The sequence below is a fragment of the Lepidothrix coronata genome, unplaced genomic scaffold (genome assembly GCF_001604755.1).
Source record: "Lepidothrix coronata isolate B3197 unplaced genomic scaffold, Lepidothrix_coronata-1.0 Scaffold353, whole genome shotgun sequence".
NCBI classification, from domain to species: domain Eukaryota; kingdom Metazoa; phylum Chordata; class Aves; order Passeriformes; family Pipridae; genus Lepidothrix; species Lepidothrix coronata.
The window spans coordinates 212414-239587 of NW_016690533.1; the positions used below are offsets into that span (position 1 = coordinate 212414).

The 27174-nt window shown below is 39.8% G+C and overlaps 1 protein-coding gene across 1 annotated transcript; it reads left to right on the plus strand.

The window, feature by feature from the left end:
• The first annotated feature begins 1681 nt into the window (after positions 1-1681).
• TOPBP1 (topoisomerase (DNA) II binding protein 1) lies at positions 1682-26823 on the plus strand. Its single transcript, XM_017838721.1, has 28 exons — positions 1682-1774; positions 2047-2128; positions 2682-2816; positions 3385-3528; positions 4318-4499; positions 4622-4815; positions 5655-5834; positions 6729-6898; positions 7428-7591; positions 8589-8836; positions 9126-9445; positions 10227-10399; positions 11390-11601; positions 12994-13283; positions 14885-15058; positions 16099-16208; positions 17269-17392; positions 17665-17814; positions 18313-18421; positions 19051-19243; positions 20047-20273; positions 21267-21430; positions 22362-22476; positions 22995-23158; positions 24062-24202; positions 25224-25313; positions 25776-25937; positions 26274-26823. The coding sequence occupies exons 2-28, from the start codon at positions 2048-2050 to the stop codon at positions 26415-26417; spliced, it is 4560 nt and encodes a 1519-aa protein (XP_017694210.1). The 5' UTR covers positions 1682-1774; position 2047; the 3' UTR covers positions 26418-26823.
• The last annotated feature ends 351 nt before the right edge of the window (positions 26824-27174 follow it).

A 27174-nucleotide genomic window follows, 5' to 3' on the forward strand; every position in this document is an offset into this window, starting at 1 on the left:
AGACATAAGCATACAGAAAAATTTTGATGTGTTTAGTAATGGAAAGGCTAACTTCTAACAATTACAGTGGACTTGTGCACACACTTCCCTTCAGTTCATAAGATTACGGTGCCATCATGTGGCCTCACTGTAAGGTTTCAATCTAAGAAACATGCACTACCCCATCAGAGCTTTTGGTGCTTTCCTCCTTTGAAACATTTTTTATGAGGAATTTCTTCACAGAAGGGGTGATTAGACACTGGAATGGACTGCCCAGGGAGGTGGTGGAGTCACTGTCCCTGGAGGTGTTTAAGGAAAGACTGGATGTGGCACTTAATGCCATGGTCTAGTTGACATGGTGGTGTTCAGTCATAGGTTGGACACAATGATCTTGGAGGCCTTTTCCAACCTAATTGATTCTGTGATTCTGGGATTTATTTTCTTAAGAGGATCTTCTAATGGAATGACTCCTCCCACTGTGGGCATTATCAGTATTATGCAAACAGCAGCAAACCTTAGAGAACATTTGTGGCCACTAAGAATGGAATGGAGGTCCACTGGATGCATGGGCCAGGTGATCCTTTAATGACACCCTTTAATGACACAGGCAGATGCTACGGTGTGATGTGGGAGTAGTGACACTTATTTTAGTTCCTGAGCAAGTTCCAGGTTCCAGCCACCTGCTCTGGAGGGAGAGCATTTGACATTCTTGCCTAGAGCTTGAAAGCTACATGGATGAAAGTGAAGTGCAAGGTCCTATACATGGGTTGGGTTGTGGCAATCCCAGACACGCCTACAGATTGGACAGAGAAGTGATTAAGAGCAGCCCTGTGCAGAAGGACTTGGGGGCAATGGTTGATGAAAAACTCAACATGAGCCGGCAATGTGCACTCACGACCCATAAAGCCAACCAAATCCTGGGTTGCATCAAAAGGAGCATGGCCAGCAGGGCGAGGGAGGTGGTTTGCCCCCTCTATTCTGCTCTCATGAGAACCCACATGGAGTACTGAGTACCGTTCTGCTGTCCACAACATAAGAAGGACATGGAACTGTTGGAGCAAGTCCAGAAGAGGGCCACAAAGTTGACAACGGGACTGGACTCTCCTGTGAAGACAGGGTGAGAAAGCTGGGGCTGTTCGGCCTGGAGAAGGTTGAATGGAGACCTCACAGCAACCTTCCAGTATCTGCTGGGAAGCTGGAGAGGGACTCTTTGTCAGGAATTGCACCGACAGGAGAAGGAGTAATGGGTACAGATTGAAAAAGGGGACATTTAGGTTAGATATTAAGATGAAATTCTTTACTGTGAGGGTGGAGAGACACTGGAATAGGATGCACACCTGGCAGTGTTCATGGCCAGGCTGGATAAAGGCCTTGAGCAACCTGGTCTAGTGGGACGTGTCCCCGCCCATGGCAGGGGTGCTTGTAACTAGATGATCTATCTGTAAGACCCATTCCAACCGCTTATCCCCCTACGACTCCAGGTATTTTCTCCTCCCGTCCTTCCCCTCGGCCCCACGCACCCTCGGGGGACCCCTCCCACCGCGCACACGTAACGGCCGCTCCCGCCCCGCCCACACCGCCCAAAGGGCACGCCCCCACCGCCCAAAGGACACGCCCCCTCCCTCTTCGGTCCCGCCCCCGAGCGGGGTAACTCCACAGAAGCCCCGCCCCCTCCTCCGCCCACACCGCGCAGACCCCGCCCTTCGCTCCGCCCATGCCGTGCCGGCCCCGCCCCGCGCCTGCGCAGTGCGAGCATCACCGCTTTCCCGCCCGTGGCGGAGGCGCCGGTCGGCGGGTGAGGCGTTGTGGGGGTGCAGCCGCGGCGGGGGGGGCACCGGGAGCGCCGGGCACCCTCGGCCCAGCAGGGCCCCCTGGGTGCCTTGGGCCCCGTGAGGAGGGGGCCTCCTGGTGAGCCCAGCCTGCCCCCGCCCCTCCGTCCCCGTCGGAAGTCGGCGCCGAGGCCGGGCGGCGTGGGGTGTGCCCGTGGGGCGGGGACAGGGGCCCGAGGGCTTCCAGCGTGCGGCGGGAATGTCAGGGCGCTCACTGGGTTTTGCTTCTCCGTTAAAGGATGAGAGGTGGCAAGGAGCCGTTTTTTGTGAAGTTCGTAAAGTCTTCCGGGAGCTCGGAGTATTTTTTCAAGGCTCTTGAGGTAAGTGGACTTGGTCACCTCTGTCAGTGAGCTTGGTGGATTTCTGTCGTTGACTGAGCTGTATGAGCCATATAATAAGTTAGCTCGCGTGTGTACACCTGGAAATAAAGCTGTTTCCATAACATAGGTGTCTAGTGTTTAATAAAGTATGCTGAACAAGAACAACTTTGTTGAAGAAATTATTCCAAGAGATAACTACTCTTTCAAACCCTGTTGACATTTAATGAAGAGACATGTAGCCCATCAGGTCTGGGTGGTGGTCACTCATTTAAGCCCTAAGCAAACTTAGGGAGGACACCGTTCATTGTTTTCCAACTTGAGAACTTAGTGGGAGCCAAAGGCATCGTGCGGTAGGATCGGGTCCTGAAAGTTTGTATGATGAATGATTGAGTCAGAATGTTGTGAAGAGTCAGGGGAACAGAAGGACATCCACAAGGTGTTTTGCATGATAGCTTTGTTGTGAGCTATTTCAAGGAGATGCACTTGTGTAGTTTGTACAGGACTGTCTGTTTGTGATTTGTTAATAAGTGTTGTATGCATCATTTACCTGCAGTCTATAAAAGAATTCCAGTCAGAAGAACACCTCCAGATCCTTGAAGAGGAAGCAGTACTCAACATAAAAGAAAATGATAAATCACTTTACATTTGTGATCCTTTTAGAGGCGTGGGTTTCAGTCATCTCAAAAAGGTATGCTACCCAGCAACTTACTCCTAGCAATATTCTTTCCTTTCTAGAAGAACTCATGTCTGTACTTACATCCTACACGTTCTCTCTTGCACTGAGTGAAGTAGTATGAACTTCACTGCATCCTTTTTGCTGCATTCTTTATGGGAGAAGATGACTAGCAAAGCGTAATCATTATTTTTAAACACGTGGAAAAATAGTATGGTCAGTTCTGATTCTGCAGGAGTCCCTAAGCTGGATCTTAGACTTTTTTCTATCTCCTGAGAAACATGATTTGGTTTTAGCTGCAAGGAATTGTCTGGCAGACAAAGATAGGCTAGCTGGAATTCTCTGGCATGTTAGCCATAGCATCTGCAGTTTTTACTGAGGCCAGAAAATCTACAAGGATTGTACAGAAAATCCACAGCTGAAAGCAAAAACAAAAGTGTCAGCTACCCGGAGATGGTAGAGGAGGGGGAGGACAGACCAAGAGGCCCTGCCTTCCTTGGGATTCAGGGACAAGGAAAGCCTTCCTGATACCTGTGTGCCCTCTGCTTATTTTCTCTGTGCTTTTTCTGTTACTTTCTCGCAGCTTGGTTGCAGGATCGTGGGACCACAGGTAGTGCTGTACTGCATGCAGTCCCAGCGATGTGTCCCAAGAGCCGAGTATCCTGTGTACAACATGACCATGGCCGATGTGACGGTGTCCTGTACCAACCTGGAGAAAGATGTCAGGGTAATGCCTTCCAAAAAATGGATTGCTTAGCTGATTGTTGTTGGTGTTTGCTTCAGAAGGCTCATTACTAAGGCAGCAGTCATACTGTGTATGTCTAACTACCTGTGTCTAGATTTACCTAGTCTTCTGTGGCTTGTAGAGTATGTGTAGTTTATGTAGAGAGTTGTATGAAGAGAGTCTTGCAAGTATATGTAGTATATAAACATGTATGTAGTGGTGTATCTGTGCATGCACATATGTATATCACATAAGTGTATGCATATATAATCATATTTGAGGGGTATTAATATGGGAGTAAATGTATGTTTTAGGGATTTTTATTAACTGATTAGATGGATCACTTATCTTGCTAGTTTGTCTGCGACTATAATGCTACAGACAACATTTCTGGTTACTCAGACTACATGGTAAAGGTTTAATATCCAGTCAACTGTGGCTTAAGTAGTTTATCATAGAAGTTTACTTTTTATTTATTCTGATAGCTCTTTCTAAAGCTACCTAAGATGTCAACCATCTGTCAAACTTTGCTTATACAGTGCGATGGTAATGTTTTTATTAAGGGTATATATTATGTTCAACTTATCATAAGTGAAAATAGAATGGAAATTATAGTTATGTTTTTATGGCTTCCATATATATCCATTTTGTATTTTTTGAATATTTTTTTTAGGGGAAACCATGGACAATTGAAATCCACATTTGGTTGTTTTGGTTTTTTTAAGGTGAACAGGACTGTCATGTAGGTTCTTTTTTCTTGATAATTTTCAATAATATTTTTGGCCCATCCAGGAAGAAGTTCATAAATATGTGCAGATGATGGGTGGATGTGTGTGCAGAGACCTCAATGTGTCAGTAACTCATCTTGTAGCTGGAGAAGTTGGCAGCAAGAAATACTTGGTAGCTGCTTCTCTGAAGAAACCTATTTTGCTTCCCTCTTGGGTTAAGACATTGTGGGACAAGTCTCAGCAAAGGTATGGAAAAACAAAACTGATTTCATTTTGGGGACTGGTAATTCCTATGTTAACACAGGCTACTAGTTGATTTTACCCAGAAGAAAAAGTATACTTTTCTTTTCTCTCTTTCCTTGCTTTAGCATGGTGAGGTACACGGATGTTAACACGGCAGACTATGCCTGTCCTGTGTTCCTTGGCTGCACGATTTGCGTGACCGGCTTGAGCAGCTCAGACAGGAGAGAAGTCCAGCGCCTTACTGCCGAACACGGGGGGCAATACACAGGGCAGCTCAAGATGAATGAATGTACTCACCTCATAGTTCAAGAGCCAAAAGGTAGGACCGACAGAATAAATACTGTATTCACTTCTTGAGATGAAGTAGTGTAAATGTTCATAAGCATAAGGTTTGGAACCGTCTCCTGCTCTGCTTCAGTGTTGCTCTTACTGCTTCTGTTTAGGCAATCACTGCTGTTGGAAGGAACAACACAGGGCACCCTTGCTTTGGTCTAAAGGCATGAGAGAGAGAGAACAAAAGAGATAAAAAAGCCAGTTGGTATAAAATATACACAGTTGGTATTTAAGGGGAGAAAAAAGGGTGAATCCTAGAGGGGGTAAAGAAAAGAAAAACTCATTTTTTTGGGGAGAGCTGGATAGTACTTAATTTATACTGCGATTGAAATTGGATAGTAGCCTGATGCTTTTTTAACTAATTATTCTTTGTGCCTTCCGAACTCCTTACTAAGATAAAACGAAAGCTCCTTTTCCTTCCTCTTGGGAAGATGAAAGGATTTTAGTTTTATTGTGAGAAGCATTGAAGGGTTTTCTTTTTTCTCCGGTTTCCCTCCCTATCTCTACGGTGAACTATCCTGGGACTTTATAACCATTTCTTTCCCATGTGCTTGAAAGCTTTAAAGACTTTTTTCCTTTTTTGTTTCTTTAGCGCTCTGTCATACTGTAACCATGAGCTAGCCATCCATGATATTTTTTACTCTAACTTTAATTAGAGAATAAGCAGCTTATCAACAGAGTCCGGGATAACACAACTTGCACATTAAAATAAGTTATTTGAATGTCTAAATTTTCTTAATGTCCAACCATCTTTCTGCGATCGCTATCTGAAGGTCCAGCCTTTTAGTGATTGTGATTTTTTAAAATTTTGTTTACATTTGGAAGGTCAGAAGTATGAATGTGCCAAAAAGTGGAATGTGCACTGTGTGTCCGTGCAGTGGTTTTCTGACAGCATCAAGAAAGGCTTCTGTCAGGATGAGACAATGTATAAAATAGAGGCTGGATCAAAACTGAGTAATGCACCCAGTACATCAACACCTACGAATGATGCCAGCAAGCCTGATAGTAAGTAAGATATTTTAAAATATGTTAAAACTAAGGTAGGAAACATTTATATTGAGGAGGAAGAACCGTTTAAGATTAGCAAGGTGCTTGCTTTTGCAGTGCTGGTTTGACAGTTTGGGTTCTAGATTCTGCTGAAGTTCAAAACCCAATAGATTGCTTTTATACACGTTGAATATTCCAGCATGTGTAGACTTGAAACGTGAATGATTGTTAAGAACATGAACTTGAATTAGGTGTATGATTGTCTGCTTAAGAATCCATGGTGTATATCTGTAAGTCCTATAAAAGTATGAACATTCATACGTTTGAAGTTTAAAAACATTGTTTGTAATGAACATAATCTTACAGCAGTCTTGAGGGTGGTGAACAAATGCTGATTTTGAAGTTTTCTTATTATTATTTTTATTTTTTTTCTCATATACTTGTTTTTACTTACTCCATGCTTCTAACAGAAGGAAAGTTAAAAGTATTTTTTAAGCACACATTGGTAGCATGAAAGACACAGCCACCTTTAATGTCTGTGTCCACCTGATACTGATTCCTACTTCTCTTAAATCACTGAGCTTCTTGATGATTTCTCTACTACAGAGAGCCCTGTTTATTTGTAAGAGTATTTCTAATTGGTGTCTACAAAACTGGAATGAAAATCTTGAAAACCAGTCTCATTTGCTGCCATGTCGTAGGTAGCATCTATTTGGGAACAAACAGAAGGTGTATTCTCTTGCTAGCAAGACCATGCTCAATCTGTGTTTAAATGAAGCCCTTGGTTTAACCAAGGTTCTACTTACCTAGTATTTTTCATTCTTCAGGCTTTACATTTTGTTGTTTAGTGAAGCGGCAGAGAGGGATGAGCCAGATCTAATGCCTCTTTTTTGATTTTAATTTTATTTAAAGATCAGACCCTTTCGGACGTCAGCCACATTTCCAATATCAATTTGAGCGGTGTTAATGAAACTGCATGTAGTTCTGCTATGAGCAGCCGACTGGATCCTCTTCCTGATGAGCTGGAAAACTTGGACCTAAGTTCTTTTCAAGCCCCTGAAGATTTGTTAGATGGTTGTCGAGTATGTTTGACAATGTATACTTTGACATGTTTAGTCTTAACAGTGTGAAAGCTACTATGTTGGAGCACTGGCACTTGCTGCTTGAGTAAATTGTTTCGATGGTCAACAACTAATACCAGATTTGTGTCCACATGCTGTAGCTTGTGTATGCGCCTACATTTGTGTAGGTATACAATTGTATTAAATATGTATGATAAATATTAAATTCTGTATTCATAGAATGTATATTTAAATACTATAGTGAATGGGTTCTAGAATTGGTGTGGAGGTTTGTTTTGGGGTTTTGTATTGTATAATTTTTGGGGTCCATTCCATTAGTAAACATTGAAGCTTTGCTAGATTAATTTTCAAAGATAAATTAATCCAATCATAAATGCTTAACTTTTTTGCTGCTTCTCAGAAGCTGCACCACTGCTTTGTGTTCTGCAGCAGTTGAAACAAATTATACCAAAATAGTCTTCTTTTTTTTTTCTTTCTTTTTTTTTTTAACAGTTTTAAAGCCTTATTTATTGCTCTGTTCTCTTTGTAGATTTATCTATGTGGCTTCAGTGGCAGGAAGTTGGACAAGCTGAGAAGACTTATTAATTTTGGTGGTGGTGTTCGATTTAATCAACTTAATGAAGATGTTACTCATGTCATTTTGGGGGAAAATAATGATGAGCTGAAACACTTTTTGGACAAGACGGCTCACAGGTTGTGATAACTGTATTGTTTATGGTCTGCTTACACCTTGTTTTCTTTCTCCCAACACCGCTGGGGTCCCCAGCACATAAAGGACATCAACCTGTTGGAGTGAGTCCAGAGGAGGCCACCAAGTTGATTAGAGGGATGAAGCAGCCTCAGGAAAGACTGAGAAAATTGGGTTTGTTCAGCCTGGAAAAGAAAAGGCTTCAGGGTAACCTAATTGCAGCCTTCTAGTACCTGGAGGGAGCCTACAAAGAAAGATGGAAAGGGGCTCTTTACAAGGGCATGTAGTGACAGGACAAGGACTGATGGCTTCAATCTGGGAGAGTGTAAATTTAGATTAGATATTAGGAAGAAATTCTTTACTGTAAGGGTAGTGAGGCACTGGCACAGGTTGCCCAGAGTAGTTGTGGATGCCCCATCGCTGGCAGTGTTCAAAGCCAGGTTGGATGGGACTTTGAGCAGCCTGGTCTGGTGAAAGGTGTCCCTGCCCATGGCAGGGGGGTTGAAACTAGATGATAAACTATAAGGTCCCTTCCAACCCAAAGCATTCTATGATTCTTTGAAACCACATATTCATTTGAAAATACTAAGTGGTTCTTGATTTAAATGAGAAGACTTACAGCATGTGTTCATAAGTACATCCTTATGTGCTCTTGAATGCTGTATTTTTGGGTAACCATGAGTCACTTCAGTAAATAGAAAAGCAAGTGTTCTTATGGGTGAAGAGAGGTGTTAGCATGTATTTGTTAATATATTGAGGAGGAAGAATTTGGCAACCCAACAGTGGCAGATATAATTTATGTTACAGAAAATAGGTATTAAATGCTGTTCTCAGACTGAAACAATTAAAAAAACTTGAGGTTTGTAGAGTGCCCGAAGCTTGCTTAGTATGGGAGTTACAGACTTCATGTGTGTGTATTTCCTAGTATTTTGTGGAGCAGGAAAGAAGAATCACAAGTCTTAAACCTGCTGTAACTTGTTTCTGTAACACTTCATTTCCTAGGCCTCATATAGTGACAGCAAAATGGTTGCTGGAGTCATATAGTAAAGGCTATCTACATCCAGTGGAGCACTATATCCCTCTAAACTATCAGCTGTTAGAGAACCCACTTTTGGAGCAACCTGAAATGAAGTCAATTCTTCCAAAAAAAGCCAGTCTTGCAAAGAAAGAAGCTGTGAACGTTCTAAAGCACCAGAAAGCTGTTGAAGATGACTTCCTCTCTCAATATGTAAATAATGATTCTACATTAGGTATGTCCTAGGCTCAGCATACTGTATAAAGTTTAACTGTTCATAATTAGCATTTGAGTTTTCAGGATTTGCTTATTAAAAAGCTAACCACATCTGGTATGTTAACTTCTACATTGTGTTTCAGAAATCAAATTTAAACAGGCCTATATAGAACAGTTTTTAACTAAAACCTGGCTGAAAACAGCAGAATACTGTCATTTCTTCACGAAACTGTTTTGGGTTGTCTTTGATGTTCTTGTCAATCAATTATTATGCTTGATTGTCCGTTTATTTTTCTTTAACCTTTCAGATGAAGTGGAAAAACTAACATCCAGAACCTTCAATGATGTTACTAACTCAACTGTTCAAGGAGAGAATCAGTCTTCTGTCTGTAATGGTTCTTTGGGAGAGCCTTCTGCACCGGCTGAGGGAGGTGTATTTGTCAGAAAGACTTTTCTTCTCTTGGGTTTTGGTGAAGAGGAGGAGTCCTGCCTTGCAGATATTATAAAGGAGAATGCTGGGAAAGTTCTGCCACTGCACAGCAGAACCATTGCAGACTATGCTGTGGTACCTTTATTGGGGTGCACAGTGGAGCCAACTGTTGGTGATGTTGTCACAAATACATGGCTGGTAAGGGAGTTATACTTTTTCAATTCCGCAAATACATAGGTATCTATATTAGAAATTTGTCTTGTCAGAATATGGAGTTATTGGTGACTTACATATAAATAAGATACTGAGAGATTAGCCTTGTTTCATTTAAAATATACTAAATGAAAGCATGCTTTAAAACCTCTGCGTCTGTAGGGTATACCTTGTCTGTTGCACTTCATTTACTATAGGACTCTTAAACAGGACTTCGTTGTCCTGACTCAAAGATCATTATAAGGTCCGACAGTATTCTCTCTAAATGATGAATTGTAGAAGGAGCTAGTTGACTAATAATGATTTCATTTTATATCTTTGCTTGTTTCATGCTTTTTATAGCTTTTTTAATTTGCGGCAGAAGAGGAAGTCACCTTTACAGCTTAAAAGTCAAGAAATACTAACCATATTTGCCAAGAGTGGGCATATGATATAGACTACCTGCTGTTAGTATTTTTCAGTATGAGGTAGCTTTCTGTGAAGTAAATCTATACAGACCCTCAGATCATGCCTTGAACTACTCTAAGGGAACATAGAGGGTTGGAACTTAAGTAAGGAAAAGTTCTGAATAATGCTTCAGTATGTCAAACTTGACAAAATTGAAGTGCTCTAAAAAAGAATTTGGGAAATAATTTATATCAGGTGTAATGATGGAAGCAGGATTGCTTGTTGAGTCCATGAATGCTCTTGTGCAGTTGCTGAAATATTGTTGGCTTTGTTGCTGTTTAGCTTGATTTACATTTTTATCTCTTTCACCTTCTTAAAGATAGCATGTGTGGAACAGCAGCTCTTTTTAGATCTCCGATCCAATCCACTTTTCACACCAGTCCTGGTAATGGAAGGAGCTACCCCTCTGGAAGACTGTGTTCTTTCTTTTAGCCAGTTCACTGGTGCAGAGAGAGACTCCCTTGCTTATCTGGCAGGACTGCTGGGAGCCAGGTATGTCTCCTGTCACCGTTTCTTCTTGTCCTTAGATAACCAATGTGCTGCCATTGCGCATTTCATTTTTCTTTACAAAAATTAAAGTTCTTTTGAATTCTGTTTATTTACAAAACCTGGTGCTGAAGCATTGAGACGTCATTACACAGTTCTTCTGTTTTCCTTTCCTTTAAAGAAATATGATCTGTACTCATACAGTCTGATTTCTACCAGAATATGCTCAGTCTTGTGTTTCCCAGTGACTCGAGTCTCAGTAACTTTTTACTCTGCCCTAGAACAGAGTAATAAAAGTCAGTTTTTCAGGTGTCAGGCCTTCTGGGTTGTTCTTCAGTTATCCAGGAGAGGACCATTTTTCCTCTTCTTCAGCACTGTCCAGTTCAGCCTCATAACCAGTGATAGTGTGCCATTACTTAGGAGCTGGCATGGTGAATTATTTCCTCCCAGTTCATCAGGATCTTTGAAAAACATTAAGAAAAGCATGTTTAATCATGACATAGCAAAATTGTGTAGCTTACAGTATCATTTGATCTGATTTGTAGGCTGTTTGAACTAAATTATTTGCTTATGAGTTCTCAGTCCTGCCATCTTTTTGGAAGATTGTGTCCTTGATGATAAGAGAAAAACCGTAATATAAAGAAAACTGTTAATTATTTGGAAATGATACATGTTAGCTCCAGAAGGGAATCAAGCCTGTTCCATTAATCTTACAGAAGAATGTTAGGCCCAGCATATGATTTGAAAATGAGAGATGTGAGGAGTGCTGGAGTAAGAGAAATATTGTTTTCAATACTGATAGAAGCAAAACATTACTGTTTAATTTTTCTTTTTTTCTGCTTGTAGGTTAGGCTGTAAAGTGCAAAGTGGGTGGCTTTAGATGTCTAATTCTACTAGTTCTTTTCCTGTTGCTTGAATACATTTTATAATAGTATAAATGTGCCCTAGATTAATTTTCTTAATGACTAAATGAATGTTTTATTAATGTAATTGTAGAGTCCAAGAGTTCTTTGTGCGGAAAGCCAATGCAAAAAAAGGAATGTTTGCCAGTACCCATCTTGTGGTAAGAGAACCGAATGGTTCCAAGTATGAAGCTGCGAAGAAGTGGAATTTGCCAGCAGTCACTGTAGCTTGGCTTTTGCAGTCTGCAAGGATAGGGAAGAGAGCAGATGAAAGCAAATTCTTGGTTGAAAATGCAGAGACTGAAGGTTGGTTATCAGCAAGTTAGGGAATATGATTGTGTCTGTGTGAGTTTGTTTACGATAAAAAAGGCAGGTATGATGAATGTTTTTTCCTAACACCTTTAGTATTAGAGCTAAAGGATATTTTTCCAGGTATTAAGATGGAATCATAAAATGGTTTGGTTGGAAGGGACCTTAAAGATCACCTAGTTCCAACCCCCTGCCATGGACAAGGACACCTTCCCCTAGACCAGGTTGCTCAATGTAGCCATACTTTTTCTATATTTTTTTCCTGCTTTTGAGACATGATTACAGAAATGATACTGTGTATTTGCTGCAAGTCTGTTGGAGCCAATGGAGTCTTTTGGTTATCAATCATTGGAATTCAAGCTCAGCGTCTCAGCTTTGTCCTTTTTGGCACCTATGCTGCTCTGTAGCTTGAGTGGGAATTGATGATAGATCCAGCTTAGAACTTCGTACTTGTTAGTCTGCAGTGAAGTCCCTCTGTTCAGTCCTTCATGCCTACCCCATCTTCTGCTCCTTTTCCAGTTTTTTCAAGTCTCTTATTTGGCAATATTTCTTCCATATTAAGATGCAGACTACAATGATTTAATACTGAATGTTAGCAGACCTGTTTTAAAAGTGCCCTCATAAATTAATTATGTGGGTCACTAAGTCAGAGGACAGAAGATATGCCATTGGCATGGCACATCTTATCTGTTTATTACATTTTTAAGGAAACAAAGTGGGAGGTCATGGGAAATGAGGAGTAAAATGTAAAAGCAATTCTTGTGTTAAATCTTTTTCAGCTATAAAGACAGTGAGTCATGCTTATCTGGAAGTATTTATGATAGACAAGTTATAACAGTTTATTTCTAGCTAAGTCTTGGTCCTGTTAATCCAAAGGCATGAGGGACTGGATGTATACGTGATGAGCTAAAGAGGTGGGATTCAGAGTTATGAATGCAAAAGAAATCTGAAGTTGCATGGGAAGTAAGGAGCCAGGGAGGAGGAGTTACCTTTAGTGTTGAAAGGGAAGATTTTGTTGTGTATTACATCATTTTCTTGGATTAGAATTTTGATAGTTGTTGTATGACATACGTGAGCTATACAGGTATGTGTGGAACTGCTGATAGTGTTAGTGGATCAGGGATTGCTCACTTCTTTTCAGACACTTAGGGTCAAGCTCATGCCTACGGAATACAAACTAAGTAGTTAACTGAAAGAGATGCTGAACATGCTGGCTTTTAAAATGTAATTGTAGTTTAGAGCATTTATTGGGGGGGATATGAATTATTCTTTTAGGGAAAGAAAGGTCAGGTGAACTTTTGGTTGTTGTTTAAATAAAAGTGTATGTGAGGTCTGTGTTCAGAAGAAAAATTAGTTTGCTTGCTTATGTTTTCTTTGTTTCTTTTAAAGATACTGAGAGTTTCGTTACTCAGCTTACCAAGACACCAGCAACTGTTAAATATCTTGATTCAGAACAACCTGCTTATCTTCTTGAAGCTGGAAAAAAAACAGCTGTGACCCCACTTGATATCAACAGGTTCCAGAGTAAAGCTTTCCAAGCTGTCATCTCTCATCACATTGGGAACACAACCCCTGTTGCACAAGGCAGACCACTACAGAAAGAACCCTCTTTGCATCTTGACACACCGTCAAAATTTCTTTCCAAGGACAAGTTGTTCAAGCCTTCTTTTGATGTAAAGGTGATTGTCTTTGCAAATTTTTTAGTCTGTAGAGCCAGTATGGTTAAAGATGTGCATAAACTTAAAAGCAGCACAGAAACCTTTGCTTATCCATTTTTATACTGTTCACATACAGGATTTCCCTTTTGAATAAAGCCAGGAAAACTGGCTCCATTTATTTATATAGTTTTAGTTAATAACCTGTGGACAAAATTTATTGACTAGTAGATGCTGTAGTGTCCTTAACAAAGCTCCTTTGTGCTTATTGCATCATATGCTTGTGTGTCCTACACCTCAGACAGTACACAGTCTGTGTTCTCTGCATCTAAAGACTGAGAAATGCAACAAGGCAGCTTGTAATTGGCTCTGGGTATTTGGAAACAAGTGTTTGTTTATTTTGTGATGAGATGCTACTTTCATACATGTTTTAATGTAATAGCTTTATAGCAATTATGAAGCTGTTATTGCAAATTGAAAAACGTGTTGGGGTTTTGGGCTCAGCATCTCATTCTGAAGGCCACAAAGGGCTAAAAAAAACAGCACAAAGAAACCCCTATACTTAGTGAGTGTCTATGCTGGAATAGCTCTTGAATGTTTCAAGTGTGCTTTGGAAGGATTCAGGCTTGATTTTCATTTTCAAGGCCTTAACTGAAAGATCAGTGCACTGAAAAGTTGTTAGGTTTTTCTGGGGGGTTGTTTGTGAGTTGTCTGTTGTGGTTTGCATGTGTTGCAAATCCAGTGTTCTCTTTAGCTAGTTCTGCTTCATGAAGAGAAGGCTCCAGGGAGACCTTTTAGCAACCTTTTAGTACTTAAAGGGAGCCTACAAAGAAGGATGGAGAGGGACTCTTTACAAGGACATGTAGTGACAAGACAAGGACTGATGGCTTCAAACTAAAGAATGTAAGTTTAGATTAGATATTAGGAGGAAATTCTTTACTGTAAGGGTAGTGAGGCACTGGCACGGGTGGCTCAGGGAAGTCGTGGATGCCTCATCGCTGGCAGTGTTCAAAGCCAGGTTGGATGGGACTCTGAGCAGCCTGGTCTGGTGAAAGGTGTCCCTGCCCATGGCAGGGGGGTTGAAACTAGATGACAAACTATAAGGTCCCTTTTAACCCAAAGCATTCTGTGATTAAGTTGGTATTTGACTTTTCAAAATCCTAGTAGTTCACCACTCTGATCATTTTCAAAAACAAGATATTCTAGACCAGAATTTCTCTTTTTTTAAAAAAAGGCAGTCTGAAATGGTATTTTAAAGGTGCAGATAAAATCACATACTCATATGTGACTCTTGTGGGGTGAAGTATTAGTAGATTAAAGTAGTTGGTTGGAATTGTGAGTGACTGGTTTTGACCACTGGCTTTTCCACCGAGGGCAGTTTTCAGTGATGGCAGTAAAAAGAGAGATTAATAAACTATTTTCTTCTTGTTTTGCTTATGCAGACTGTAAGACTGGGATTGTCTTGTACTGCTTTTCTGCAGTGGTACTACAGTTGCTGTTGGTAGCTGCTCCTCTAGTACACTGTCCTGGTTTTAGGAATATGAAGTCTTACTGTGGACTGTGTTTGTGAAACTTGCACTTGAGTGAGAAGTATCTTCTTCTTTTTTTTTTTTTTTTTCTGGTAGGATGCTCTGGCAGCTTTGGAAACTCCAAGAGGTCCTGATCAAAAAACCAGGAAACTGAGCACACCTCTCTCTGAAGTCATCGGCAGAAACTTGAAATTGGCACTGGCAAACAGCACAAGGCATACAGCAGCTCTTACTGCCAGCCCTCAGTTAACTGCTGCACAGTCGAAAGTGGTAGGAAATTTTGGGGTTTAGTTTCTGGAGCATAAATTAGGAAAAGGCCGTATCTTTTTGTGATTTAAGTTAGAAAGGAGTTCTTGAATTGTTATTTGTGATCTATCTGAGTACAAATCCATATGATTATGCATTTGTCAATGACAGTTAAAGGAAGGTATGATAAAAGAATTTCCTCATGGAAGGGAACGAATTTTAAACGCTTCTTCTATTCTCTGTACTACTGTCTTGAATATTAACCAGTTGCTAAGTGACATGGCATATAAATATGTACCAGTTTAGACTTTGTGGTATTGGAATGAGATGATTTTGTCTGACTTAAGAAATTCCCAGGCTCCAGCTGAACAGGGGTAGCTATTTTGTCTTGGACCAAAGTTACAAGTTCATCTTTCACGCGTCTTCTTTTCCTCCCTTCCTCTTTAAGGTGCTCCTTCTTACTAGGAAGCACAAGATGTGATCAGTTGCTTACTTCTTACGAAGACATACTATGTTATTCTTTCTTGCAGTCATCTTACCTCTTCAGTCTAATCCACCCTAGTGAGAGAAAACAAAAAGATGTAGGAGGAAAGGGAGCATTTATGTATGGCTTGCCATGTTAGTACCAGTCACTGTAGAGGAGGGGCAAGAAAGCTAATGACCTTCAGAAAGGGAAGGCTGTCACTTCTTATTTTGTAGCTTCTTATTCTTACTTTTCTCGCTCCAGGACAGTGAAATACTACAGTGGCATCAGGTTTGATAATTCCCTAATTTCAGTGTTCAGGAAGTGTTCAGTCTGTGGTGAGAGGAGCAGAATATGTTCTCGGGAGATTGGCTGAAAGTGAATCTTTTGTCTTGGGATTCCTAGTGTATGGTGCGATAATAGCGCTGGGTTTTGACCATGGAGTTTGGGAGCAGCAAAAACAGAGGAAGTGTATTTATCTTACCTTTGTTGTTATTACATATTTTTCTTTAATATTTAATGTGGCATGTAGTATTTTTGTTATTGATACAGAAACCTTCCAGTAGTGACTCTCCTGTTTTTATCCCTGCTGCTTGACCAGGAAGAAGAGCCCAAGCCTCTGGCCGATGTTGTGATATGTGTTAGTAAAAAACTTGCTAAGAGGCAAAGGGAACTGAATGCAGTAGCAGCTTCTCTTGGAGCAGACTGCAGGTATCAACCAATACAAATGGCTTCTAACCTTCTGTACTGATGTGATCTGAAATAAATATGAATCTTTGCATTCTAATATGCCTTTTCCTATAGCTAAACATTGCATTTCAGCATCTTAAAGTCATCTTCTTCTAATGTGAAGTAAGGCCATCTTTCCCTGCCGTGTCCCAATCTTTGTGTTCTTGATAAGTCTATCTCCGAAAGTCTTCCTGATTTGCAGAATTTTTTTATTTTTTATTCTTCATATTTGAAGAAGTTTAGCTTTTGGATGGTTTAATGGTTTAACATTTGCTGTATATTTTATATTCTGAATCTGATGTGAATTTGTGTGTGTTTCTCCTGGGCTCAAAATGAATTATTTTCTGGACTGTAAGCATGGCTAGGTCAGTCTTAGAAAAGCTTAGAAAAATAGGTTATCATGAAGAGAAACTACAAACTAACATTTGTGATTTAAGACAGAATTCTGCTTCCAATAAATCTGATTTATGTGTTTTGTTACTTGACTTATTATATAAGTGTTATTATTCATCGTGTGAGGGAAGTTGCCTTATGTTTTGTAGTAGCTTAGAAATGCTGAAGATACTAGCATTAGATAGCATTAAATAGCAAATACTAGATTTTATCAATTTAAAAGTTACAATTCCTCATTTTGTTTATTTTGTACTTCTTACTGTACATGCACATATTGTTCAAGAGTCAGTATTTCACTTGCAGCTCAATATGACAACATTTCAGAAACTGATTTAAAACTCCACTTACTTGAATAAAAACAAAACAAAAACTAAAGCAAAACACCTCCTCTTCCATATGTTTATCCAATTTAGTTTTATTCAGGAACGCTTTCAAACAGCGTAGAAGTTGTTCTGTCGTGAAACATCCTTGTGCCTAAGAATGCTGTCTTTTCTGGGAAAGACAGTGAGCTTATTGTTTATTGCAGCATAAAAAAATAGGCAAAACAATATTTTAACTTGAACAAGGGACAGGAACATTTCTGAATTGGATTTCTGATACTTTTTCATAGAAATGATGTCTTCAATTTGTATTTTGTTTTCTCTTCTAGATGGTGCTTTGATGAGACAGTAACACACTTCATCTACAAGGGAGGACAGAATGACAACAATAAGGAGTACAAATCTGTTAAAGAACGGGGTATACATATTGTTTCAGAACACTGGCTTTTAGAGGTATGAAGCTTGTTTTGTTCCCTTTCTTAAAAGTGAAGGGAAATGGAGACTTAAAACCAGTTATATGGCAGTGGATTTTCTGTATGCATTTATCCTGAACATGTATGGGGACTGATGTTTTGTATCCTGCTTAGAACTAATAAATCGACTGACATGTTTTCACTTTTACCTTGTTCTCCATGAGGAGAAAACAAATTTTCCTGTTAAGGTGTGAAATTTCTTTTATCTAAATCAGTTCCTCATCTTTCTGTTATTAACTGATGTTATTACAGAGTGCCCAGGCATATAAACGGCTTCCTGAATCTCTCTTCCCTCACACTTACAATCCCAAAATGAGCCTGGACATCAGTGCAGTGCACGACATCAGGCTCTCCTCCTCCAGTAAACTTCCATCAACTGGAAACCCAGCAGAGGAAAGTGAGGTATGATGTGTGATAAGAATTCATGTTCTTTGAAGTGATTTGGTTTGCTTAATAGTTATATTAATATAATAATAAAAAACATTGATGCTTATTCAGCAATGTACTGAATCAGGTTTGACTAGTAGTTAATAGTAGCTATTGCAGATGTCCCTTAAGGTTTTTTTGCATTTGTAATATTCCTCTTCTAGGATGATGGAGGGATACACAGGCATTTCAGGAGCTGCTTTCCAAATTTGAGATGATGTAGGTTCAGTCTTTGCCTCCTCTTGTAGATAATGAAATCCAAAGTGTTAACTTCCTTAGCAGACATTTAGACTGCGGAATAGGAATTGTCACTGATGCTACTGTTCACTGTTCTACCATCATTGCATTAGCAGAAATGTTAGATTTACTCTAAGGCAAGATTAATAACCTTCAGAATTTATAAAAGTGTCAAACATGGTTAAAAAGCAAAAAAATTTGGTCTTTGAGAAATCAACTTGTCTTCATTGGCTTTAGATAATTCCAGTGGATGAAGATGATGCTGAAGGTGATATAATTACTGACCAAATAAAGGGAACAATCACTACAGGGGAAGAACAAAGTGTAAGCAGTGAATCCAAAGGAGGTAAATATTTTCAAAATGTGTTCAGTTGTTCAAACGTTTTCAAAATGGTTTTGGAACATGGAACTGTCAATATGAACCTTTTACAGTTTCAGGTGCTGAGTGTTAAGATCTAGAAGCTTTAGGTACCATATTTACATACTGGTCAAGTACAACTACTGTTGCTGGATGTGAGGGAAGAGTTTTCCTCTCTATTTTAAAGACTTTGTCAGCCTGCAAGAAAATCATGATCATCCATTGCAAAGTACTTAATTGCTGGGTTTTTGTTTTTAAAACACTGAAGTTCATCTTTAACATGGCAGATTGCTGTTTTGGAGTATATGTTGTGTAAATAAATGTGTTCCTGGAGAATTGTGGATCTAAGTTAGATCCTGTGAGCAAATTCAGAAGTCCAGTTCAACCAAATGGAGATTTCTTCTTGTGCCTAAGAATAGGTGACTTGGGGCATACGTAGTTTTCCTAGATATTTTTTACCAAGTATCTTTTCCTCTTCTTAATGTACATTCTTTGTCCCAGTGCCAGGGGAGGTTGACTGGAATTCCAGTTTTCACTGAAACAGTGAACAGTCGTTCACTTTTCACATGTTGCAATATAACAGTTGTGATATTGTGAGTTTTGTTCCTTCTCTTAAGTTTTAACTCAAGCACTGGAAATGAGGGAGAACTTCCAAAGGCAGCTGCAGGAGATCATGTCTGCCACATCGCTGGTGAAACCACAAGGGCAAAGAGGATCCCTTTCAAGGAGCAGTTTTGATGGTTCTCCAACCACTCCTGATAGCACACGGTCTGTGCGAAATGGCCGCAGTAGGGTCTTAGAAGCTCTAAGGTATTGGTTTGTGTTTCAAAGTATCTTATTTTGTTCTCCCTGTGCATGTTTAGACATTCACTGAAACATGAATAGGTCTTCAGGATTTTCAAGTGTATTGTCTGTCTCTACTGATGTACTCGAGCTGCTTCTCTTACGATTCAGAATCTTTAACTGGATGGGCCAGATAAAGCCATAACGTTGTCTTAATCCGTAGTGGGTACCTTTTTGTTTTTCAAAAAAATCACAGAATAGTATGATTGGTTTTTAGTTTTGAGTTGAATTATGCCAACAGGTTTATTTTCTTTTTGTTCATATTAATGTTCTTACAGATTTTGAAGAAAGCAGTGCTGCAATATTTCAGCATGTAGGTCATATACAAGTAGTAGGTATTCCCGCAAAGCACCTTTGTGCATGGTTCTTCTCTTTTATTTTTCTTTTCTCTCTAAACAGAGGATAGAATTTTTATTCTATCATGCTGATGTACACTAAAAAAGTAATGGAAGTCTTGCAAAATTATTCATGTAGCTTGGTGTTTGTTTGGAAATAAATAGGCTCAGTAAAGAGTAAAGTACACTGATTTGGTAATAACTTATTAATAAGCACATAATAAAAGCATCTACTGATATTCTGTGTGCCTGTTTTCAGCCAAACTGACACTTGGGTTCACAAAGCCAGCATGCCAGAATAGCTCTTATACTGAAATTTTCCCCTTTCCAGCCATTCCAGTGACTGTGAAGTCACTTGGATGTTAGAGTTGATGTGATCATTAACACATTGCCTTCTAGGATGGGTATTTAAGGTACCTGTGCTTTTTTCTTTAGGCAATCCCGTCAGGCACTCGCAGATATAAACACAGAGCCATCCCAGAGTGAGCAGATCGTCTGGGATGATCCTACTGCAAGGGAGGAGAGAGCAAGACTTGTCAGCAACTTTCAGTGGCCTAATAGTTCTTCCCAGTACACTGAGCAAGGTCAGAGTAACTCCAATAAGAATGTGGATGAGTCTGCCCTCAGAGGATCTGTACCGGATGCAGAGATTGCTGGTATAGGTAAAATCAGAAATGCAATATCCTTGGTTCTTTGTGACAGCATCCATTTGTTCTTTGAGACTTTTAAAATACAATTTTACATCTTTGAGCTCTATTATGTGTTGCTGTTTTTTAGAGAGAAGCTTTCCTGTCCATTTGTGGCCAAACGCCAAGGCAGTGCCTGTCTAAAAATAGACTGCCATGGTTCCAAAAAAAAGATCTTCATAAAATCTTCCAAAGTTTTTTGGTGGTTTTTTTGGAACCACAGCTGGTTTCCAGGTAACACCTTAAGTAGGTATAGTGGAATTCAAATGGGAATACCAGTAGCAAAATGTTTTTCACTGTAGTGAAAATATTCATAGGTGAAGAATGGGGGTATAGGACGATAACTCACACATCCAAAAAACGAGATGTGTTGAGTTGCTGGTGGACATGCTTGGGTCAGGACTCAGTGAAGATACTTTATCTATATTCCCTGTTCTTCTCGAAGTCTTAAGTCTACTGCTAAGATTAAGGAAGCAACATGCTTTTTCTGCCAAAACCAGGTGGTTTTTTATCTGTTTTTGCTTTCTTCCTGTTCTGAGTAATGGAATCCTTTATTTCTCTCTCCTCACTTCCTCCCTCCTGCCACCAATCTACTTGTAGAGTTTCTGCTTGTGGCAGTAGTCTTCCTGAAAACTGGCCCTTGTCCTACAGAGGGTTGAAGAAAATTACCTAAATGCATTCAGTTGATTTTTTTGTTCAACCAAATCAGTGCAGTTTAGCCAGAGAAATCAGGTCATTTGAGGTTTTCAGGTTTTTTTCAAAGCAAGGCATCTGGGGACAGGAGTCTGCAATACTGCAGTTGGTGGTTTGTGGTATAAGGAAGAGCATCTTTATGAAAGGTAGTGGTGAAATATAACTGTATACGTTGTAGCAGCAGTTGTGGGGGTTTTTATTTATTTTTATTTTTTACTTTATCCATAATTATATTCTTCCAAAGACAAGTCATGCAACAGTGCTTTACTTTCACAGCTCTTCCTGAGGCTGGAGATGGAGAGGTGATTGAAGATCTAAAGAATCCTGTATGTAAAGATCCTGAAACACCAATTAAAGATAACTTGATTCCCACTCCACAGGCCCCCACCATTGCTTTCCCACTGGCTAACCCTCCTGTGGCACCACAGCCCAAAGAAAAGGTTTGTCATATGAAGAAATGTTTATAATGATTTGTCTTCTGACAGATGTAGTGACACTTTAAGAAGTTTTGAACTTGACAGTGAGTATAAAATAGGTGAATATCTGCATTTAAAATCTTGAAGTGGTTTACTTTTGTGCAGTACTATTTCTTTTTCCCCCTTTCTTTGAGATTTTGAACAAATAGTGTTTGCTCAAATAGATAAAGCTTGTTTGTTCAGACAAATAAAGGTTTTTGTCCTGTTAGTTCATGCTGGAACACTAAGGTAGGCTTTGGAGTGAAGAGTTACTATGTGTATTACTTGGAACTCCTCCAGCCACGTTAGGATGATGGAATAAAGGTTAGGCCAAGGTTTCCTTGGTGGTATCTGGAATTTTATGTTTAGGTACAAATGGAAAATTATTCTTCTGCCAAAAACCTGGTTTAAAATTCTATTTTATTGTGACCTTGAAAAGGGAAAGGACAATGAGGTTAGTCCTTTGTCTGCAATGCATCATCTAATGCTCAAACTTTAGGCAGCTCTGTGTCTTCAGGGGCATAATATGTCATGTTAGTGGAAAGGCCCTCAAAGAATATAAAATTCAGACTTTATGGAAACTCTGAATGAATGAGGCAGTGTGATAGATAAGTGATGCTTTCCTCATGTGTTCAACCTGGCATCTGGTAGATGTGAATGGAGGATTAGTTTTTATGACAGATTGGTTCAGCTGTGCCCTGAAGAAAGGGAGAACCAAGAGGATGTTCAAGCAGGAGCCCAAGGATGATTTTATAAGATCCAGGCTTTTTGTCAAGTGATTGACAGGTTTGATTCTGCTTTTCCCAGCTAAAAGAAAACTTAATATAAAAATAACCCAGAATGTTTGGCAGAGACATAGTCAGCTGTCAACCTAATCATTCTGTCATATTTTCAAAATCTGTTACTGTATTTCTAGGCTGTTACAGAAGATGAGAAGGCTGATGAAGAACCAGAAAAACACCGTAAATTTCAGCTGTCTTCTCTTAATCCTCAAGAAAGATTTGATTACTCCCATCTGATTGAGGAACTAGGTACCAGATATTTGTGAAATGCAAAGAATACTATGTGTCTGCTCAGTTGTGGCTTGTTGGGGAAAAGGAAGGGCTTCTGTTAGTGACTTATCAGATTTGAGGTCTCAACTTTATGGCTTTCTGTGCCTGTGAGAGATTCTTTGAATATAGTATCATTATTATGTGAGTGATCAGCTTTGCCATAAAACAGCAATGGGTTTGTCTTCTGGCAACTTTCTTATAGCTGTCTCCACAACAGCCTCATTCTTTAATGTTGGGAGTACCCAGGATCTGCTGTCCTCTGGTGTCTCCCATTCCTGTCTGTGTTGCAGTGGCACTTTACAGAGCCACTCTTTCCTAGCTGCTTCTCCCTCCTTGCCAGCTTCTGCCCATGTCATTTCAATTACAATACTTATAGTGTAAATTTGAGTTAAGTATATTTTTATCTGAATTCAGATAATTCTCACTTTGAGTTGATCCTTTCTGTGGTCAAGCATGACTCTTGGGTAATTTGAATCAAATTCATTCCTCATTTCAAGGTGGAATAGTACTTGAGAAGCAGTACTTTGATCCAAGTTGCACACACATTGTTGTGGGACATCCTCTTCGAAATGAAAAATTCTTGGCTTCGATGGCAGCTGGAAAGTGGGTGCTTCACCGTTCCTACCTGGAGGCATGTAGAGGAGCTGGCTGCTTTGTTCAGGCATGTGACCCTATTACTGAGACATTACTATGTTGTACCTTTTTGCATTTGTTCTTGTTTTGCACTAGTAGGAAAAGACAACCTCTCAAACCCAGTTAGCAGTTTACGGTGCCTGAGTCTTGGGAGTTTTAGAGAATCCAAAGTCAGTAAAGTTTTTGTCTGAAAACTAGTTCTGGACCAAACTCCTCATATAAGATAAATGAAATACCTATACTTTTTATAGTTGCTTTTGAAAATTGAGGGTTTTGAGTACTTTTTGGTAAATTCTCCCTGGTATCAGCTAAATTTACATGGATTTTGTTACACCAGGAATTAAATGTTGATCCTTTCAATAAATGAACATATATTAGTTTTAAATAATCTGACTCTATGACCATGTGCATAAACATTTTTGAACACTAGTTATTCAGACTCTTCACCTCCCTGTTATTTTTGTTGGGTCAAGCAGTTCTTTTACATTGACCAGGTGAACTTTAAAATAATGCCTGTGGACTGTTCATATCTTTATGCAGCAAAACCAACTTTCATTCTTTTAGAAGGCACTGCAGAAATAAAAAGTCAGTGGTGTGCAGAGTAGTGAGTTGCTTTGCCCTGCTGTTGAATTCCATTGTAGGTAACTGCAACAGGAATCTGGTTGTGTACATGATTTGATGTTGCAGAAAATGTGAGTTATTTAGATACATATGTGCAATTAAGAACCGTATCTCCAATTTTACCTAGAGCTGTTTTGGCCAAATAAAATCCATATATTAAGCTAGAGTGAGATGGGATTTGTTCTGGGGGTTTTTTGTCGGTTTTGGTTTTTTTGGGGGGGGTTCTGTTTGGTGTGGGTTTTTTAAATCTATTTTTCTGCTGGTAAAGTTGGCAGGAATGCTTTGTAATTGAAGTTTATGCTTGTTCCAGGAAGAAGATTACGAGTGGGGAAGTAATTCCATACTTAATGTTTTGCCTGCAATCAATGTAAACCAGAAGAAACTAGCACTGGCAGCCATGAGGTGGAGGAAAAGAATTCATAAAGGGAGGCAAGAAACGGGCATTGTCGAGGTATATAGATACTCCTTAAGTGGTACAGTGTGGGTGGACAGGACAGGGATTGTCACCAAGAAACTTGGAAACTTAACTGGCAGGGGAAGGTAACCTGTCTTGTTATCAAGAACAAAATGTCTTGTCTGAAAATATTCCAGTTAAGTAATTTTCATTTTCTTTTTTAAACTTTCTATGCTGGTGTATTAAAAGTCTTAATCTCCTCCTGAACCATTTTTCATGTTTTGCAAAGCTGGAATGTGGCTACTTATGTATGTAAATGTCCCTCAGCCAGGAAGATGATATTTATGCTTCAGAGCACTGACTGAGGAGCCAACCTCACTGAGCTTTATGAGGAAACCACAACTGGTACTGGTACCTTTCCTAAAGCACCTTCCGTCATTTTCGTGATGCAAGTTCCATAGTCTTTCAGTGAGATTTTTGGAAGTGGGACTTGAACTCCCCAAATTAACTCTTTTCTCAAAGCAGGCGTTGCAGTTGAGCATTCTTTGGAAGGTGTTTCAGTTACATCAGGATAAATCTTGACTTGCGTGGGTTTTACAGTAATCTTTTTTAAATGAATGCTTGTAGCAAATCCTGCCTACCTCTTTGCCTACTTGGAAACCACAGTGAGTGTTTGTAGGAGGCAACCACTTGGCCCTCGATGCTGTTACTGTAACTAAGTGCATGGTGGGGGAACAGGGAGAAATGTTTCCAAGTAATTTTTTTTTTAAGGTAAGTTTCTATAAATGAGTGTCTAGTGTTCTGGAAAACATACTCATTGCCAAGGGTCTTTTCATAGATTGGTTTGCTCATCTTGCTGTGCAGGCTGTGAGAGGGTTTGGTGGCAAGCTGCCTGACTGTGGCCCAATAGCTGTATGTTCTGTGAATTTTTTTTCTGACATTTACACTTAAAGACAAAACTAGGTAATTGCAAGTCTTTATCTGATGGATATTCTCAAAAGGGACAAATTATAGATCCATTAAGTCTTTGTACTTTTTCAGTACCAGCAAACTTTTGACTAAATTGTCTTTTCTTTAGGGAGCTTTCAGTGGCTGGAAAGTGATCCTGAATGTTGATCAAACCAAGGAGGCAGGATTCAGGCGCCTTCTTCAGTCGGGAGGAGCACAAGTATGTAATTGTTTGAAAAAAATAATGAAATGTATGTGTGTTTCTTTAATTATGTGGGTTTTTTTTTCTTTCTGTTAAACTGTGCTGGGCATTTTTCATGTGAGTAAAAGGTCTTCATGAACTAAACTGCTTGCACAGGGTAGCTAAGACATGGTCAAAGGTGGGAGGAAAAAGCTATGTCATCTTCACTTTGGAAATGGTCAGGCAGAGGAGCTTGTCTGAAGTAACGCAAGTCAGTAGTGCTGGTGGGAACTGGGGATAGAATTTCTGTGCCCTGCTCTGATGAGAAGGATCACTCTTCTGGGAAGGTATGTGATGGTATAGAATGCAGCTGTAAATGGTATTTTATTTCCCATTGATTTCAAGTTAATTTGATGAGTGAAATTAAAGGTCATGAACTGCACTTGTCTTGGGGAAGAAACAAAACTAAACTCATTTTTGTCTGTTGTGTTTTGTCTGTAGGTGTTTTCTGGTCATTCTGTATCTCTCTTTAAAGAAGCAACTCATCTCTTTGCTGACTTCAGTAAGCTGAAGCCAGATGACAGCAGGGTTAATGTGGCAGAGGCAGCAGCCCAAGGAGTGAACTGCCTGAAGCCGGAGTACATCGCTGACTACCTCATCCAGGTGTGCATGCCTGAGACCGCTCTCCACGACCCCACAGGCCTCCCTCAGACCCAGCCCCCTGAATCCAGTCACGTGCCTCCTTTGCCAGGAATTGTGGCCACAGAGTGCCTACACCGAGGGCTTTGATCTGTAGCCTCAAATTTAACTGCTGCAGCATGTTCTGGTGCTGGCAGTGGGATCTGTTGCGGGGTATGAAACTGCTCGCAAAACATATTCAAAACGTTAGGTGTGCAATGCTCATTTTGTTATTTTCAGTTTTAGGCAACTAATGAGCTGTTTCTTTCTTCTCAGAAGCTTCTTGAACTAACCCACTCATTTTTTCTTCCTCTGTTGAAGGATCCACCTCCCCCTGTGGATTCTTACTGCCTGCCGGAAGCTGAGTCTCACCTTCAGGATAACACAGCTCTTGGAACTGGATTATCTCAGAAAAGAAAAGCACCAGGAGAAATGAGCAGAGTCAAGCGATCCAGAATGCACTGAGCAAATTCTCTGTTCTTAAATTGTACATTTTTAAATTCATATTTATATTTTTTCATTCTCATCAGAAAAACTAAAAGCTTTGAGTTTCACTTCTAATTTGTCCTGAGATTAAAAGAGCTTTACAGTAATACTCATAGGAAAGATTGCTTTGGTTACTGGTAGCATCTAAAAATGTGGCAAGAACTCATCCAAAAAATTCTTTTTCTCATAAATGTCCAAACTGTCCCACTAATGATTTTGTTTGGGGACACCATTGTATAATAATAGTTAAGAAATACTTTGTAAGATGCTTATCACATCTTTTATCTGTGTGTTTTGGGGAAAATACCAGTTGCTAAGAATTTTCTTGCATTTCACATACAGTAATGGACTTAGATTTTACATTAATACAGTAATTTTTCCTCTTTTGGTATTTTCTGTTGGAGGGGAAGGGGAAGACAGACAAAAAAACCTGACTTGTAAATTTTTGTACTCATAGAGGGTGTAATAAATTATTTCAATTGATCAGAGGTGCTGTTGAGGTGCTGCTGACCTGAGTGCTAATGAATCTGCTCAACAAACATAGAGCCAACTTTATTATCCAAGAGGTGAAGTTTGTCTGACCATGCTCCCTGTTTGAGTCTGTGGCAGAAACCAGAGCCAAAGACTTCCATTTCCGGCAGCTGGAAATGTTCTTAGTCAGACAACTACAATATTTGACAAAGTATTTGACCTTTCAGTAACTGTGGGGTCTGGGTCTCTATTTACTGAACTTAGT